The sequence below is a fragment of the Aedes albopictus genome, chromosome 3, assembly GCF_035046485.1.
Source record: "Aedes albopictus strain Foshan chromosome 3, AalbF5, whole genome shotgun sequence".
Taxonomy (NCBI): Eukaryota; Metazoa; Arthropoda; class Insecta; order Diptera; family Culicidae; genus Aedes; species Aedes albopictus.
Window position 1 is genome coordinate 48,619,647 of NC_085138.1, and position 13,335 is coordinate 48,632,981.

At 39.7% G+C, this 13,335-nt stretch overlaps 1 protein-coding gene across 2 annotated transcripts in view; it reads left to right on the forward strand.

The window, feature by feature from the left end:
* Window positions 1–13,335, forward strand: part of LOC109405826 (adenylate cyclase type 6) — a 626,637-nt gene that overhangs the window by 483,922 nt on the left and 129,380 nt on the right. For both annotated transcript variants that reach the window (XM_062855487.1, XM_062855488.1), the window contains exon 9: window positions 10,993–11,647. In XM_062855487.1, the coding sequence (XP_062711471.1) occupies window positions 10,993–11,647 (655 nt within the window). The remainder of the gene's footprint in view (window positions 1–10,992; window positions 11,648–13,335) is intronic.

Consider the following 13,335-nt stretch of genomic DNA (forward strand, 5'->3'; position numbering starts at 1 on the left):
ACGTTTTCCGAGGTTTCGAAGGGTTCCGTTTGCTTTACATGAGATCTGATGGGGTTTTAGGAGGGTTTCGAAGACATTTCTAAAATATTCAGAGGATTTTGAGCGCGTTTCAGAGACGATACGCATTCTTTACGTAAGCGTTTTCGGGGGTTTCGGAGGGTCTCAGGTGCGTTACATGGGGTCTGAGGCGTTTTAGGAGGATTTCGAAAGCATTTCAGGGAAACTTCAGAGGATTTTTGGCAATTTTGAGAGGCGTTACGTAGTCGATTTCGGAAGATTTGGAGGATCTCAGGAGCATTAAATGAGGATTTGAGGGGGGTTAAGGGGGTCTACAGTTTCTGAAAATACAGTTTGGGTCACTGCTCTTAAGTAAGTTTCAGGGATATTTTAGCGGCGGTTTAAAGAGTTTCATAAACGTTTCAGTCGTTTTCAGAAGAGATTCAAGACGTTCCAGACCTATTAAGATTGTAGATCCAGTTACCTATACTCAAGAGAGCTCTTAGAGATTCTTAAAAAAAACATTGAACTTATCACTCGTCAGCACACAGTTGCATGAGGCTGTGTAAGCATGACTTTCATTCAATCAATCAAGCACATAAGCTTTGCTTGTAGATTCCATGACTTATGCTCAAGCAAGTTTTTAGGAAACCTTATAAGAACACCCCTCCCCCACCTCTTCACTTCCCCCTGAGCACGATCTAAGTTGTAATCGCTACTTATTTAAGATTAGGGATATGGTGCTCTATCAAGCTAGAGGTAGAGAGGAAGAGGGAGAGTTTTTAAGGTTGATGGTGATCTTGGGATTCTGATAAGCTTGGTCTCGAAGACGTTTTATTCTGCCAGCCTCTTATTGTGTTGCTTGCACAATAATGCACTGGGTACAAGGAGTGAAAAAATGTCCAAAAACCAGAACGAGAATCGAATACCAGAGACAGCTAGTTGGCAATGGAAGGCCTTATTCACTTTATAGCTTTTGACTGCACGTAAGGCTATGAATTTTTGATCATCAAAGGAGGGCTGCTTTATGAAACAACGACTATTAGAAAAATATGATAGCGATCATTTAAGGTGCCGCAATATACAACGCGCATAAGTAGATATATCTAGTTTTATGCATCTAGAGTTACGAAAGGCCATGAAGGAAGAGGGAGGGGGCTTTGTAAATTCAGATAAAAAGGCTACGTGGTTTATGGACAACTCCAAAGGACTGTGAACGTTTACTGAGGTTTGCAAAGATTGAAGTTTTAGAAAACTCTGCAATGATGCATTCGTTTGACTAAACCACAGAGAAACAGACGTCACACTCTCATTGCTTCCCATGGATCACTTTTGTAACGGTTGTTTCAAATATTCAGTAGTAGGTCGATCGACCGCTCGCGGCGCTGGTATCGTTTTTGCTCCTGTTTGACGTTTGCTCACTACCGCCATCTAGTAGCGGCCAGGCCAAACACAGTACGTGTAGCATTGGGCGATTACGTTTTCGTGACTATGATTTTTAATGAAGTTTGTTCCATGGGCGTAGCCAGAGGGGGGCAGGGGAGGGGGGCCGTGGCCCCCCCCTGGCCGCCAGATTTATTTTTTAATATAGAGCCAACTCAAAGATTATCAATAATTCAAAGTTCCAGAAAACATATCTAAAAAAATATATATTTTTATAATTTAGGTTATCCACAATTATCAAACCTTTTTTTACTCGAGAACCACAGGAAATTTCGCCAAATATTTCTCCAAGACAACCACTTCAATCATATCTTAGATTTTTTACCAAATAACAAGCTTGATTGAATGGCTAAATTTTGTGATGGCATTACAAGAACAGCATACCAAATTTTCCAGATATGCCGGAACCGGTTCCGGTAGGAAAAAGGAAGGACTTTGTAGAACCATATGCTGCTATAGAGTACAGTTATGTGCTACTGCAACACGTACTCAATTCAAAAAAAAAAAAAACGTCGTGTTAAGAGCAACATACCTGGGATTTCTTTACGAATATTTTCAAGGGCACCTTAAAAAATTCCTTTAGGCATTTATTCAATAACTTCTTCAGGGATTCATTCAGAAATTCCACAAGGCACTTCTCCAGGATTTTCTCCTTCGTGAATTCTTCCATGGGCATCTTGCAGGGTTCTAATAATGATTGTTTCAGGGTTTGTTCCAAGAAATCCATCAAATTCCCACGATTCCTTCATATTTTTATAGATACTTCTGTAAGGATTCCTCCAGACTTTTTTTTTCCATAGTTGCCATATTGCTCCAGAGAAATTTTCAAGAGATCCTCTATGGGTTACACCAGACATTCCTCCGGAAAATTATTCTGGGATATCTATAGAGATTCCCCCAGTGATTATTCCAGTGTATTTTCGAGGATTCCTCCAGGAATTTGTTCAGTGATTCCCAAAGAAATGTCAACAGAAATTCTTATAGGTATTTCTATAAGTGTTCCTTCAGCGATTTCTTCAGGAATTTCTCCATATATTCCTTCGAAAATTCCACTAGAGATATAATTCAATGTGGATTAATTTGAAGTATTTCAGTAGGAATATCTTCCAGAAACGCTTACTGTAATTTTTTCAAAGATGCACTAAAAAAATCCAGGAGTTCCTTTAAACATTTTATAAAATATTATTTTATGAGTCCATCCAAAGATTTCAACAATAATTCGACCAAAAATTATTGCAGACATGCATTCCTCCATATTTTATTCGAACATATTTTTTTCCAGTGCACAATGGGTCCAGAGCCGTATTTACGAAGACAAAAATGTTTGTGCCTAAACCTTAAGTTTTAGATACATGGTGTCGTTGGGAAAGTTTCTTCTTATTTTTTGACCTTTTTTCTCATTATTGTGAAATTAGGGTGGTCCCTCTAGTTTCGCTGATCCAAACATCTGCTTTTTAATAGTTTTATGTACGTTCACAAAATGTTCTACAAAGTTGTGAAAGAACTTATTGGGAGCAAGTTTGCCGAAGAAACCATTATTCTATCTCTTATGGTTCCTAACTTATAATTTTTTAAAAGATTCATGTTAGGGTGATCCATGAATTTCACTTTTCATGAAATAACTTTTAATTTGTTCGTTTCTCGTCAATACTTTGTTCCGAGCACTTTTAGAACTATCAACGACGCATATTTTTTCCACAGAGCTCAAAGTTCTAACTCGCGTAGTAAAAAAGATATTGGCATTTTCTTCGAAAAATCACTTTTTTTTTCAAAAAGTCATATCTCAAAAAGGAGCAAATGGATTTTCAATCTCCCGGTTGCATTGGAAAGATTGTACTCTGTTCTATTTATGGTGAAAAAACTGTAGGTACCTTTTTTGTTTAAAGCTTTTTATTGAATTTTGAAAATACGAATTTTTTCATTGAAAAGCAGTTGTAACTTTGAAAATCGATGAGATACAAACTTGGCGTCTTGGACAAAATTGTGAGTTTTTGGCTGCTATTAAAGTGCTCAGAACAAAGTATTGCGAAAAAATCAACACATAAAATTATGTTGAGTAAAAACAGATTTTCATATGAAAAATGACACATTTCAAGCAAATTCAACTCGTCTTTGTTAGATAGATCAAAGTAGCTTGGTAAATGGTCATCCATTTCATTTTAGAACCAATGTTTATTTATACTGTCATCACCATTTAGGCACAATGTTGATAAGATATTGTAAATCATGTAACTTTGATAGGTTTTTACGTTAACATAAACATATACTCTAGTATATACTAGTGATTGACATTTTCACTATCCATACATTGAAGTGATGAAATTGAAATTAAATTGATGGAAATCAGCTCAAAATCACATTTAAAGTTGAGTTCATTGACGAATTATGGATTATAAGCAAATTTAAACATTTTCGACATGGTTACTTCGATCTATCTAACAAAGACTAGTCGAGTTTGCTGAAATTGTTCCGCTTTCCATATGAAAATCGGTTTTTATTTAATATAATTTTATGTGTTGATTTTTTCGCAATACTTTGTTCTGGGAACTTATAGAGCAGCCAAAAACTCACAATTTTGTCGAAGACGCTAAATTTGTATCTCATAGATTTTCAAAGTTACAACTGCTTTTCCATGAAAAAAATCGTATTTTCAAAATTCAATAAAAAGCTTTAAACAAAAAAGGTACCTACAGTTTTTTTGCCATAAATAGAACAGAGTACAATCTTTCCAATGCAACCGGGAGATTGAAAATCCATTTGCTCCTTTTTGAGATATGACTTCTTGAAAAAAAGTGATTTTTTGAAGAAAAATGCCTATATCTTTTTAAATACGCGAGTTAGAACTTTGAGCTCTTTGGAAAAAATATGCGTAGTTGGTAGTTCTAAAAATGCGCGGAACAAAGTATTGACGAGAAACGAACGAATTAAAAGTTATTTCATGAAAAGTGAAATTCATGGATCACCCTAACATGAATCTTTTAAAAAAATATAAGTTAGGAACCATAAGAGATAGAATAATGGTTTCTTCGGCAAACTTGCTCCAAATAAGTTCTTTTACAATTTTGTAGAACATTTTGTGAACGTACATAAAACTATTAAAAAGCAGATGTTTGGATCAGCGAAACTAGAGGGACCACCCTAATTTCACAATAATGAGAAAAACTGTCGAAAAATAAGAAGAAACTTTCCCAAAGACACCATGTATCTAAAACTTAAGGTTTAGGCACAAACATTTTTGTCTTCGTAAACACGGCTTTGGACCCATTGTGCAGTGATTTCCTAAGAAATTCCTCATGGGATTGCTTCCTGAATTCCTCATGGATTTTTTCAGGAATTCTTCCATGTTTTTCTTCAAGAATTCCTCCAGGGATTTACGCGGGAATTTCTTCTGTGTTTCTTTCAGGAACAGCTCAAGGGATTATTTGAAAATTCCTCGAACGATTCCCCCAGAAACACTTTTTAAGGAGTTCCTTTTGAAATTCTTTCAGGAATTAATCCAGTACATACTTCCTCCAGGGACTGTTTAAGGATTCCTTTAGCAATGCCTCTAGAAATTGCTTCCGGGATTCCTCTTGGGGTAACTTCAGGGGCTCCTGCAGGGATTCCTTCAGGAACTGCTACAGGGATTCCTCACGGAGTTCCTCCAATAATTCTTCTTAGAACTCCTTCAGGATTTCTCCAAGGATTCCATCTAAAATTTCTTCAGGAATTCTCCCTGGGGTGGAGCGGACCTGGTGTGGTGGTTAGAACGCAAGACTATCACGCTGAGGATCTGGGATCGAATCCCACTCCCTACTTACTCACAAAATGTGGGTTCTTCCTTCGGAAGGGAAGTAAAGCGTGGGTCCCGAGATGAGCTAGCCCAGGGTTAAAAATCTCGTTAATACAGACAAAAAAAATATCTTCCTGGGATTCATACATGAATTTCTCAAGGAATTATTCCCCGAATTTCTTTAGAGATTTCTCCAGGAATTATTCCAGGGATTCTTCTGGGACTTGCTGCAGGGATTCCTCTATACAATCATCCAGGGATTCCTTCACAAATGTCTCTAGAGATTCTTCCAGAAACTTCTCCAGGAATTCTTCTAGAGATTCCGCCGTTAATTCTACAGGCATTTCTCTAGGATGTCCTCCAGGAGCTCCTCCATGGATTCCTCCAAGATTTTCTGCAGGGCTTAACTCGGAAATTCCTTCTGTGATTCTTTCTGGAACAACTTAGGAACTCTTCTTAAGTTTCCTTCATGAAATCCTCCTTGTATTCTTTAAAGAACTTCTCCAGGAAATAATTCAGTATTTCCCCCTGGAACTTTTTAGGAATTTCCTTAAGAATTCCTTTTAAAATTGCTTCCAGGATTCCTTCTGGAGTTTCTTCAGGAACTCTTCTGAGGATTCCTCCAGACTTTCTCCAAGAATTTCTCTGCAATTTCTTCAGGAATTATTCCCGGTATTTCTCTACGAAGTTCTAAAGAGTTTTATTTCATCTTGAGATTCCTGCAGAAACTCCGCCAAAAATTCCTCTAGAGATTTCTCCAGGAGTTCTTCTGGAGAATTCTTCAGGAATTCCTACTGGCATGCCTCTAGGATATCCTCCAGGGATCCCTCCAAAAATTCCTACAAGATTATTTTTTTCAGAAATTCTTTCAAAAAATCCTTCAGGTTTTCCTCAATGCATTCCTTCAGGACTTCCTCCAGGCATTCCTCCAGAGAAACCTCTAATAATTGCTTCCGGGATTCTTCCAAGAATTCCTACAGAAATTTATCCAGGAAATCTTCAAGGCATTCCTCCAAGATTTTTTTTGCAGAGACTCCTACAGGAATTTATTCAAAGATTTCTCCAGGAATAACTTCAGAGAATCCTCCATGAATTCCACTAGGAACTCTCCTAGGCATTCTTCCAGGAAATTTTCCAGGCATCTTCCAGATATTCGTCCTTGAATTCCTGCAGAGATTTTTCCAGAAATGTTTCAGCGGTTTCTCCAGAAATTCCACCAGATATTGCTCCAGGAATTATCCATGAGTTGTTCCAGGAGTTTCTACTGGGATTATTTCATCCTGGGATTCCTTCGAAAAATCCACGCCGGCTTTCCTTCAGGACTTCATCCAGGAATTGCTCCAGGGTCTTCTCAATTAATTTCTACAGGAATTTCACTAGGGAATAATCAAGGAATTCCATCATTAATAATGTGAGTAATTCATCCAGGAATTTCTCTAGGAAATCCTTCAGGGATCCCTTCAATAATTCTACCAGAGAAAATCTAGAAATACCTTCTAGATTTTTTTTCAGGAATTCTTCCGAGAATTCTTGTAAATTTGCTTCTAGGTATGGATTTCTCTAGGAATTTCGCTAAAAATTTCTCCAGGAACTCCTTCAGGGATTTCTTCAAGAATTCCCCCAAGGATTCCTTCAGAAATTCCTTCGAGGATTTCTCCAGGAATTTCTCCAGAAATTTGCCCTAAAAATTCCTCCAGGAATTTCTCATGGGATTTTTTCAGATATTTCTCCCATAGTTCCTCTAGAGATTCCCCCAGAAATTAATCCAGTAATTGTTGCAAGAATTTCTCCAAAGATTCTTTTAGAAATTTCTTCAAGGATCGCTGCAGCAATTCTCAAAGGAAAACCTTCAGAAATTCCTCCGGGTATTTCTCCACGATTCAATCCAGGAATTTCTCCAGGAACTCCTCCAGAAAAGTCTCCAAGAATTACCCCAAGAATTTATTCAGGAATTCATTCAGTAATTACTCGAGGAATCCGGGAATTTCGCCTGGACATTCTTCAGAAATTATGCCAGCAGTTTCTCCAGGATTTTTTTTTCCAGAAAATCTTATGGGAATTTTTTCAGAAGTTCTTCCAGGAATACCCTCAGATTTTTTCTGGGATTTCTCCTGGCATTTTTCCAGGAATTTCTCCTAATATTCTTTCATGAATTGCTTCCAGAATTCCTCCAGGGATTTCTGCACGAATTTCTCTTAGAATTTTCCCAAGGATTCCTCCAGGAAATCCTTTGAAGATTGCTCCAGAAGTTCCTCCAAGAATTCTTCCATCAAATCCCCTGGGGGATTCTTCAGAAATTCTTGCAGGAAATTCTCCAAAAATACCTTTAGTAATTTTTCAGTGATTCCTCCTGGTATTCCTCCAGAAATTTCTCAAAAAATTCCTCCAAGGATTTCCTCACACATTTCTTCAAGGATTCCCCCAGGAATTCCTTCAGGAATTCCTTCGAGAATTTCTTCAGAAATTGAAGAGTAATATAGATCTGCCAGAATTCCTCTAGAAACTTATCCAGTAATTCTTTCAAGAATTCCCTTAGAGATTCTTCCAGGAATTTCATCATGGATTCCTCCAGCAATTCCCACAGGAATATCTCTAGGAATTCCTCCAGGCATTCCTTCAGGATTTTATAAAGGGATTTCTTCAAGAACTCCTTCAGGAATTACCCCAGGACATCCCTCATAAATTTTGTTAGCATTTACTCTAGAAATCCCTCCAGGCATTTCGCCAGGAATTTCTTTTGAGGTTCCATCAGAAATTGCTTCAGGAATTTCTCCGAGATTTCGGCACGAATTTTTCCTGGGATTTTCTCATGGATTCCTCCTGGAAATCCTCCAGAAGTTCCCCCCAGGATTCTTCCAGGAATTCCTCTATTTCTTCAGAAATTCTTCCAGCAGGAGAACTTCTTGGAGTACCTTCAGGAATTTTTCAGGGATTCCCCCAGGTATTTCTCCAGGGATTTCTCTCCAAATTTCTTCAAGGATCCCCCAGGGATTCGTTCAGGATTTATCTAGAGGTTTTCGTAGACATTTTCCGGCAATACAGTCAAAGAAACCTTGCGTTGATTCTTTTAAATCATCGCCAACGTTTCGGCACTTGTTGGGACATTCTTCAGGGAAAATGTCTACGAACAACAGCACCAGTCGTGCCACCAACATTACATTTATCTGGAGATTTCTCTAGAAATTCATCTAGTAGTTCTTCCAAGAATTCCTCTAGAGATTTCTCCAGCAATCATCACAGGAATACTTCTAGGAATTCCTGCAGGAAATACCTCAGAAATTTCTTCAGAAGCTCCTCCAGGAATTTATGTCAGCAATTCAAGAAATCCTTAAGGGATTTTTTCAAAGATTCTTCCAGGAAGTTCCAAGAATACTTTCAGGAATTTTCAAGGGATTCCTCCAGACATTCCTTCAGGAATTCTTTCAGAAATTTATCCAGGAATTGCTTCAGGGATATTTCCAGAGATTCCTCCCGGTAATCCTCCAGAAATTCCTCCAAAGGTTCTCCCAGGAAATCCTCCTGGAATTTCTCAAGGGATTTTTTCATAAATTTCTACAGCAGTTCCTCCCGGAATTCCTCTGGAGATTTGCCCAGTAATTTTTCCAGGAATTGCTCCAAGAATTCATCCAAAAAATTTCTCCAGGAATTTCTACAACATTCCCTGTTCGGTCTCATCCAATAATTCTTCCAAGAATTACGTTAGGAATTTGTTTAGAAGTTTCTCGAATTAGTTTCTCTTTTAGAAGTTTCTAGAATTTGTTTAGAGAATCCTGTTCTCTCTAGATATTTTCCCAGGAATTGCTTCAGGGCTCAGGTGTTCATCCTGAAATTCCTTTCAGAGGTTTCTCCAAGAACTGTCCCAAGGTTTTTTTTTAATTTCTATAAGATTTCCTCTAGGAATTCCACAAGAGATTTATTCTGATTTTTTTTCGTGGGGTTCCTCCCAGAATTCCTCCAGGAATTTCTCCAGAACTTCCTCCAAGGAATCCTCCAGAAATTTATCTAGAATTTCTTCTAGGATTTCCTCATGAGATCTCTTCAGGAATTCCTCCAGGTACACTTTCAAAAATTCTGCCAGGGATTCCTCCAGGAATTTCTACGGGAATTCCTCCGAGAATTCCTTCGGGCATTCCTCTAGGGATTCTATAGGGCTTCCTCCAGGCATTCCTGTAGGAATTGCTCCAGGGGTTTATTCAGGAAGTCTTCCAGGGATTGCTCCGGAAATTCCTCAAATTATTTCTTCAAAAATTCTTCTCAGGTTCAATTCAAAAATTCATTCAGGAGTTCCTTCGGAAATTTTACAAATCCTTCAATCATTTTTTCAGACATGTACCCAAAAACTTCTCCAGGTTTACCTGATGATTTCTGGAGGAATTCCTCCAGCGAATAGTATTGAAAGATTATTTAAAAAGGACTCATACAGGAACCAAGAAATTCTAGTCCTAAAAATCCTTAATCTGCCAGAAATTGCTCACCGCTACTAGCACCACCTTGAATCATCTAGATCAGGCGAGTTTTTAACGTATTGTACAAAATACAGCAACGTGTCTGCTGAAGGATTAAATAATACTTTTAGAATATGTTATTATATTCAATTTCATCGTATTGCGTATAGATATAGAAGCTAGTAGGCACAAATTTGCTAAGAGTGCTTGCCCCCCCCTGACCGAAAAGCTGGCTACGCCCTTGGTTTGTTCTGAGTGTTACGTCTGTTTCTCTGTGACCAAACATTTCCATTAACCTGCTTAACGTGCTTCTGCTGCCTATCCACTTATCCGCGAGCGGTAATGGCGGTGGCGGGCATAACCAACCGATTCGGATTTTGACGTTTCTTGGGGGAAAGTCAAAACAGTTTCATTATCCTCCTCACCCCTTCGCCCACCGTTCGGTGGCGCCAACCGATTGCCATCCCCAAGAAACGTCAAAATGCGAATCGGTTAGTAGTGCCCGCCGCCGCCATTACCGCTCGCAGATAAGTGGATACCTTGACAAAGTTTTGGATGCTAGAACCGATATTATGGAAATACTCTTCTAAACACTCTACCTTCAACTAAAGCCCGTGGTTATCCGAGCGGATATTTTGGAAGGCTTTGGATGAGTCCTTAAGGACAAACTTGTTAGCATTCCATAATGGTCAACTTTTGCACCTACTCATGATTTTAAACGCCCAAATATCATCAAAGAAACAAAAGTGAGTTAGAATAAAATAAAATTCACACTATTGTTAGAAGTTTTCTTCTTGACAGTTAAGAACTTCAAATTCTAATACAATGGTGAACTGGGATTCCAAGTCTCTGGTACTTAAAGGATATTTCCAATAACTTATAGGGTATCACGCCACTTGGGCGGAGGCTTCTATATTCGTCTGTTTTCCACTATAACTCAGTCAATTTTGAACCAATTGACTTGAAATGTTGTACACGGGTAGATACTATACCTATCTCACCACATTCCAAAAGTTATGTCCATTGGTTCAAATTTGACTGAGTTATAGTGGAAAACAGACGAATATAGAAGCCACCGCCCAAGTGGCGCGATTCCCTACTTATTTAAAGCTTGCAGCACTTAACCGTCGTTCGTTCATTTTTTCTTTGATCTTTCAATTCCCACTTTTACTTTCACCAAAAGCTAGTTCCCCTCTACCCATCACCTTGATCCATCACAACTTTCCCATTTCCCTGGCCTAATTCAATAACCGTTTCACATATACATCGAATCAGTTTTATCTCATCAATTACCCCCCGACTCTCATATTTTCTCTTTCTCCCCCCCAAATACAGACCACAGCGGAGGTTGGAACTCTTCATTGCCACCGGCGGTATCGACGACGAATACGACATCATCATCATCATCAGCGACAGCAGCTTCAACAGTGGCGGCGGCGGCGGCGTCACTGTCGTCGTCCTTGGGATTATCGCAAACGGCGGCGGCTGAGCGGTTTCCGGTCCGTCTGCTATTGAACGAGAGTTTTCCCGATGAAGGCGGAGGTGGCGGTCCCAGTGATAATGGGTTCAATGTGGATGATTCCGGTGGCGAGGGGGCGGCGACGGAAGGAAGAACCAAAGTTCGAAGAAGCGCAAGGACACCGCCGTCGTCAGCTGTGGATGGGAGTGAAAGTGATAGTGAGAGTGGGAAGGGAAGTGAGAATCGCAAAGGAAGGCGGCTGAAAGTTCGAACAAGTGAAAGTTTCTGGAGCCAATTGCTTCCTGCCACAGCCGGTGCTGGGATGGAGGGTGCGAGTGGAAGTGTTCCGAAAGGTGACGCCCATAATGATAATGTTAGGTCTGATGGAGTAATTAATCATGCGATCGAGCGTGCACAGAGGATGAATCGGTTGAGAAGAAGTCATTCCGGTGGAGGTGGAGATAACGACGAGAATCGGGTGGAGGTGGTGAAAAATTACCCGGCGAAGGAGAAACCGAGAAAACAGAAAGGGTGAGTAATGTTGGATGAGTTCATAACCTACTGATTGTTTGAGGACTGTATCGAAACTCATCTACTTTGGCGGGGAAAATGAGCATGATTAAAGATCCGATTCGTAGTATTATAGATAAAAATTCGTAGTTACAACTCCGTGATTGACCAGAACTATCGAAGTTGCACAATGAATCAACATGCGGAGCTTGGTTGTAGCTTACAGCTCTCAATAATGTGCACTTTTGAAAATTCCAGCCTTTATTACTTCAATTACGGCACCGGCCACGTCCTTATGGTCACCAAGGAAGTGAAGGAATGTTTGTATGACTTGCGTTTCTATTGGAGACGATTGACCTGTGAAGGTGTTTATGCCAATGGGGAGGGAGAAAAGTATAATAATCTGGATTTATTTGGCAAGCGATGTGATTCATGCAACCCATAATTAAATCAAAACACATATTTTATATTAACTGAATAATAATACATGACAACATTAAAACTATGCCATTTTTTTTGTTAATTAAAAAAAAAATGATATCATTGGCAAAAGGTGACTCTGGAACTTGGGTCGACACTTAAAGTGACGAACGAACAATATTGGAGCTGCCAGGAGGTGTAAAGGGTGCTTTGGGGGGCTCCAGAGGAATTCAAGAGGGCTTTTAATGTACGTTTCAGAGGTGTTCCAGGGAGATTTGAGATGAGTTCTAGAATGACCAAAGCCCTTCCAGAGCCGTTTCAATAAGATCAAGGTGTGTTAGGAGGATACAGGGAGCTACAGGGCGTCCACGTACTTACATCCTTCTGAGAGCCTCTAAAACCCGCTGAAATCTCTTAGTACCTCATGGAACCCCCTGAAACACCATTGAAATGCCTCTGAGATTGCCTGGAATCATCTGAAATGCTCCTAAATTCTCCTGAGGCCCCCACTGAACCACCCTGAGACATACCTGGATCCCATGAAACCCCCTGAAAGCGAGACCTTCTGAAACGGCTCTGAGACCCCCTGGAATGCACATGAGATTCCATGGAACTTCCTGAAATCTCCTGAGAATTTCTGAAACACCGCATGAACCCCAAGAACCACTGAGACCCCCTAGAGTGTCCCAAATCCCCTGGAACGCCAAAGTACCCTATGACAGGCCCGTACACAGAAATGGCGCCAAGGGAGGGGTTTTTCCCAATTTCGGCAAAAGCCGGTAATGGGGGGGGGGGGGGGGGGGTTTAACATCCCTTAAAATTCTCCTGAGACTCCCTGGAATCCCTGAAGCCCTCTGAAACACCGCCGAGATATCCTGAAACCCTCCTGATATTCTATTGAAACCCTGGAACGCCCCTGACTGAGGTCCCAATGGAACCTCCTTTAGATCTCTGAAATCCTTTAGATCGCACCTGAGATTTCCTGGAAAACCCTGAAATGCCCCTCACTTCTCCCGAGGTCCCTTGAAATGACCCTGAGATCCTCTGGATCGCCCCTGCAACCTCCTTTAGCTCTCTTCTATAAACGTTATAATTCATTCAATAATTTCCCTAGGTTTGTTCAAATACTCCTTTAGAGATTTATTCAAGAATTTTACCTGAGGTTTCTACAGATATTCTACTGGTGTTTTCTTCAGAAATTCCGTTTCAGACTTCTTTTGCAATTTCTGCTTGGATTTCTTCTCAAATATTTTCAAAAATATTTCTGGAGGCTTTTTTCAGAATTTTAG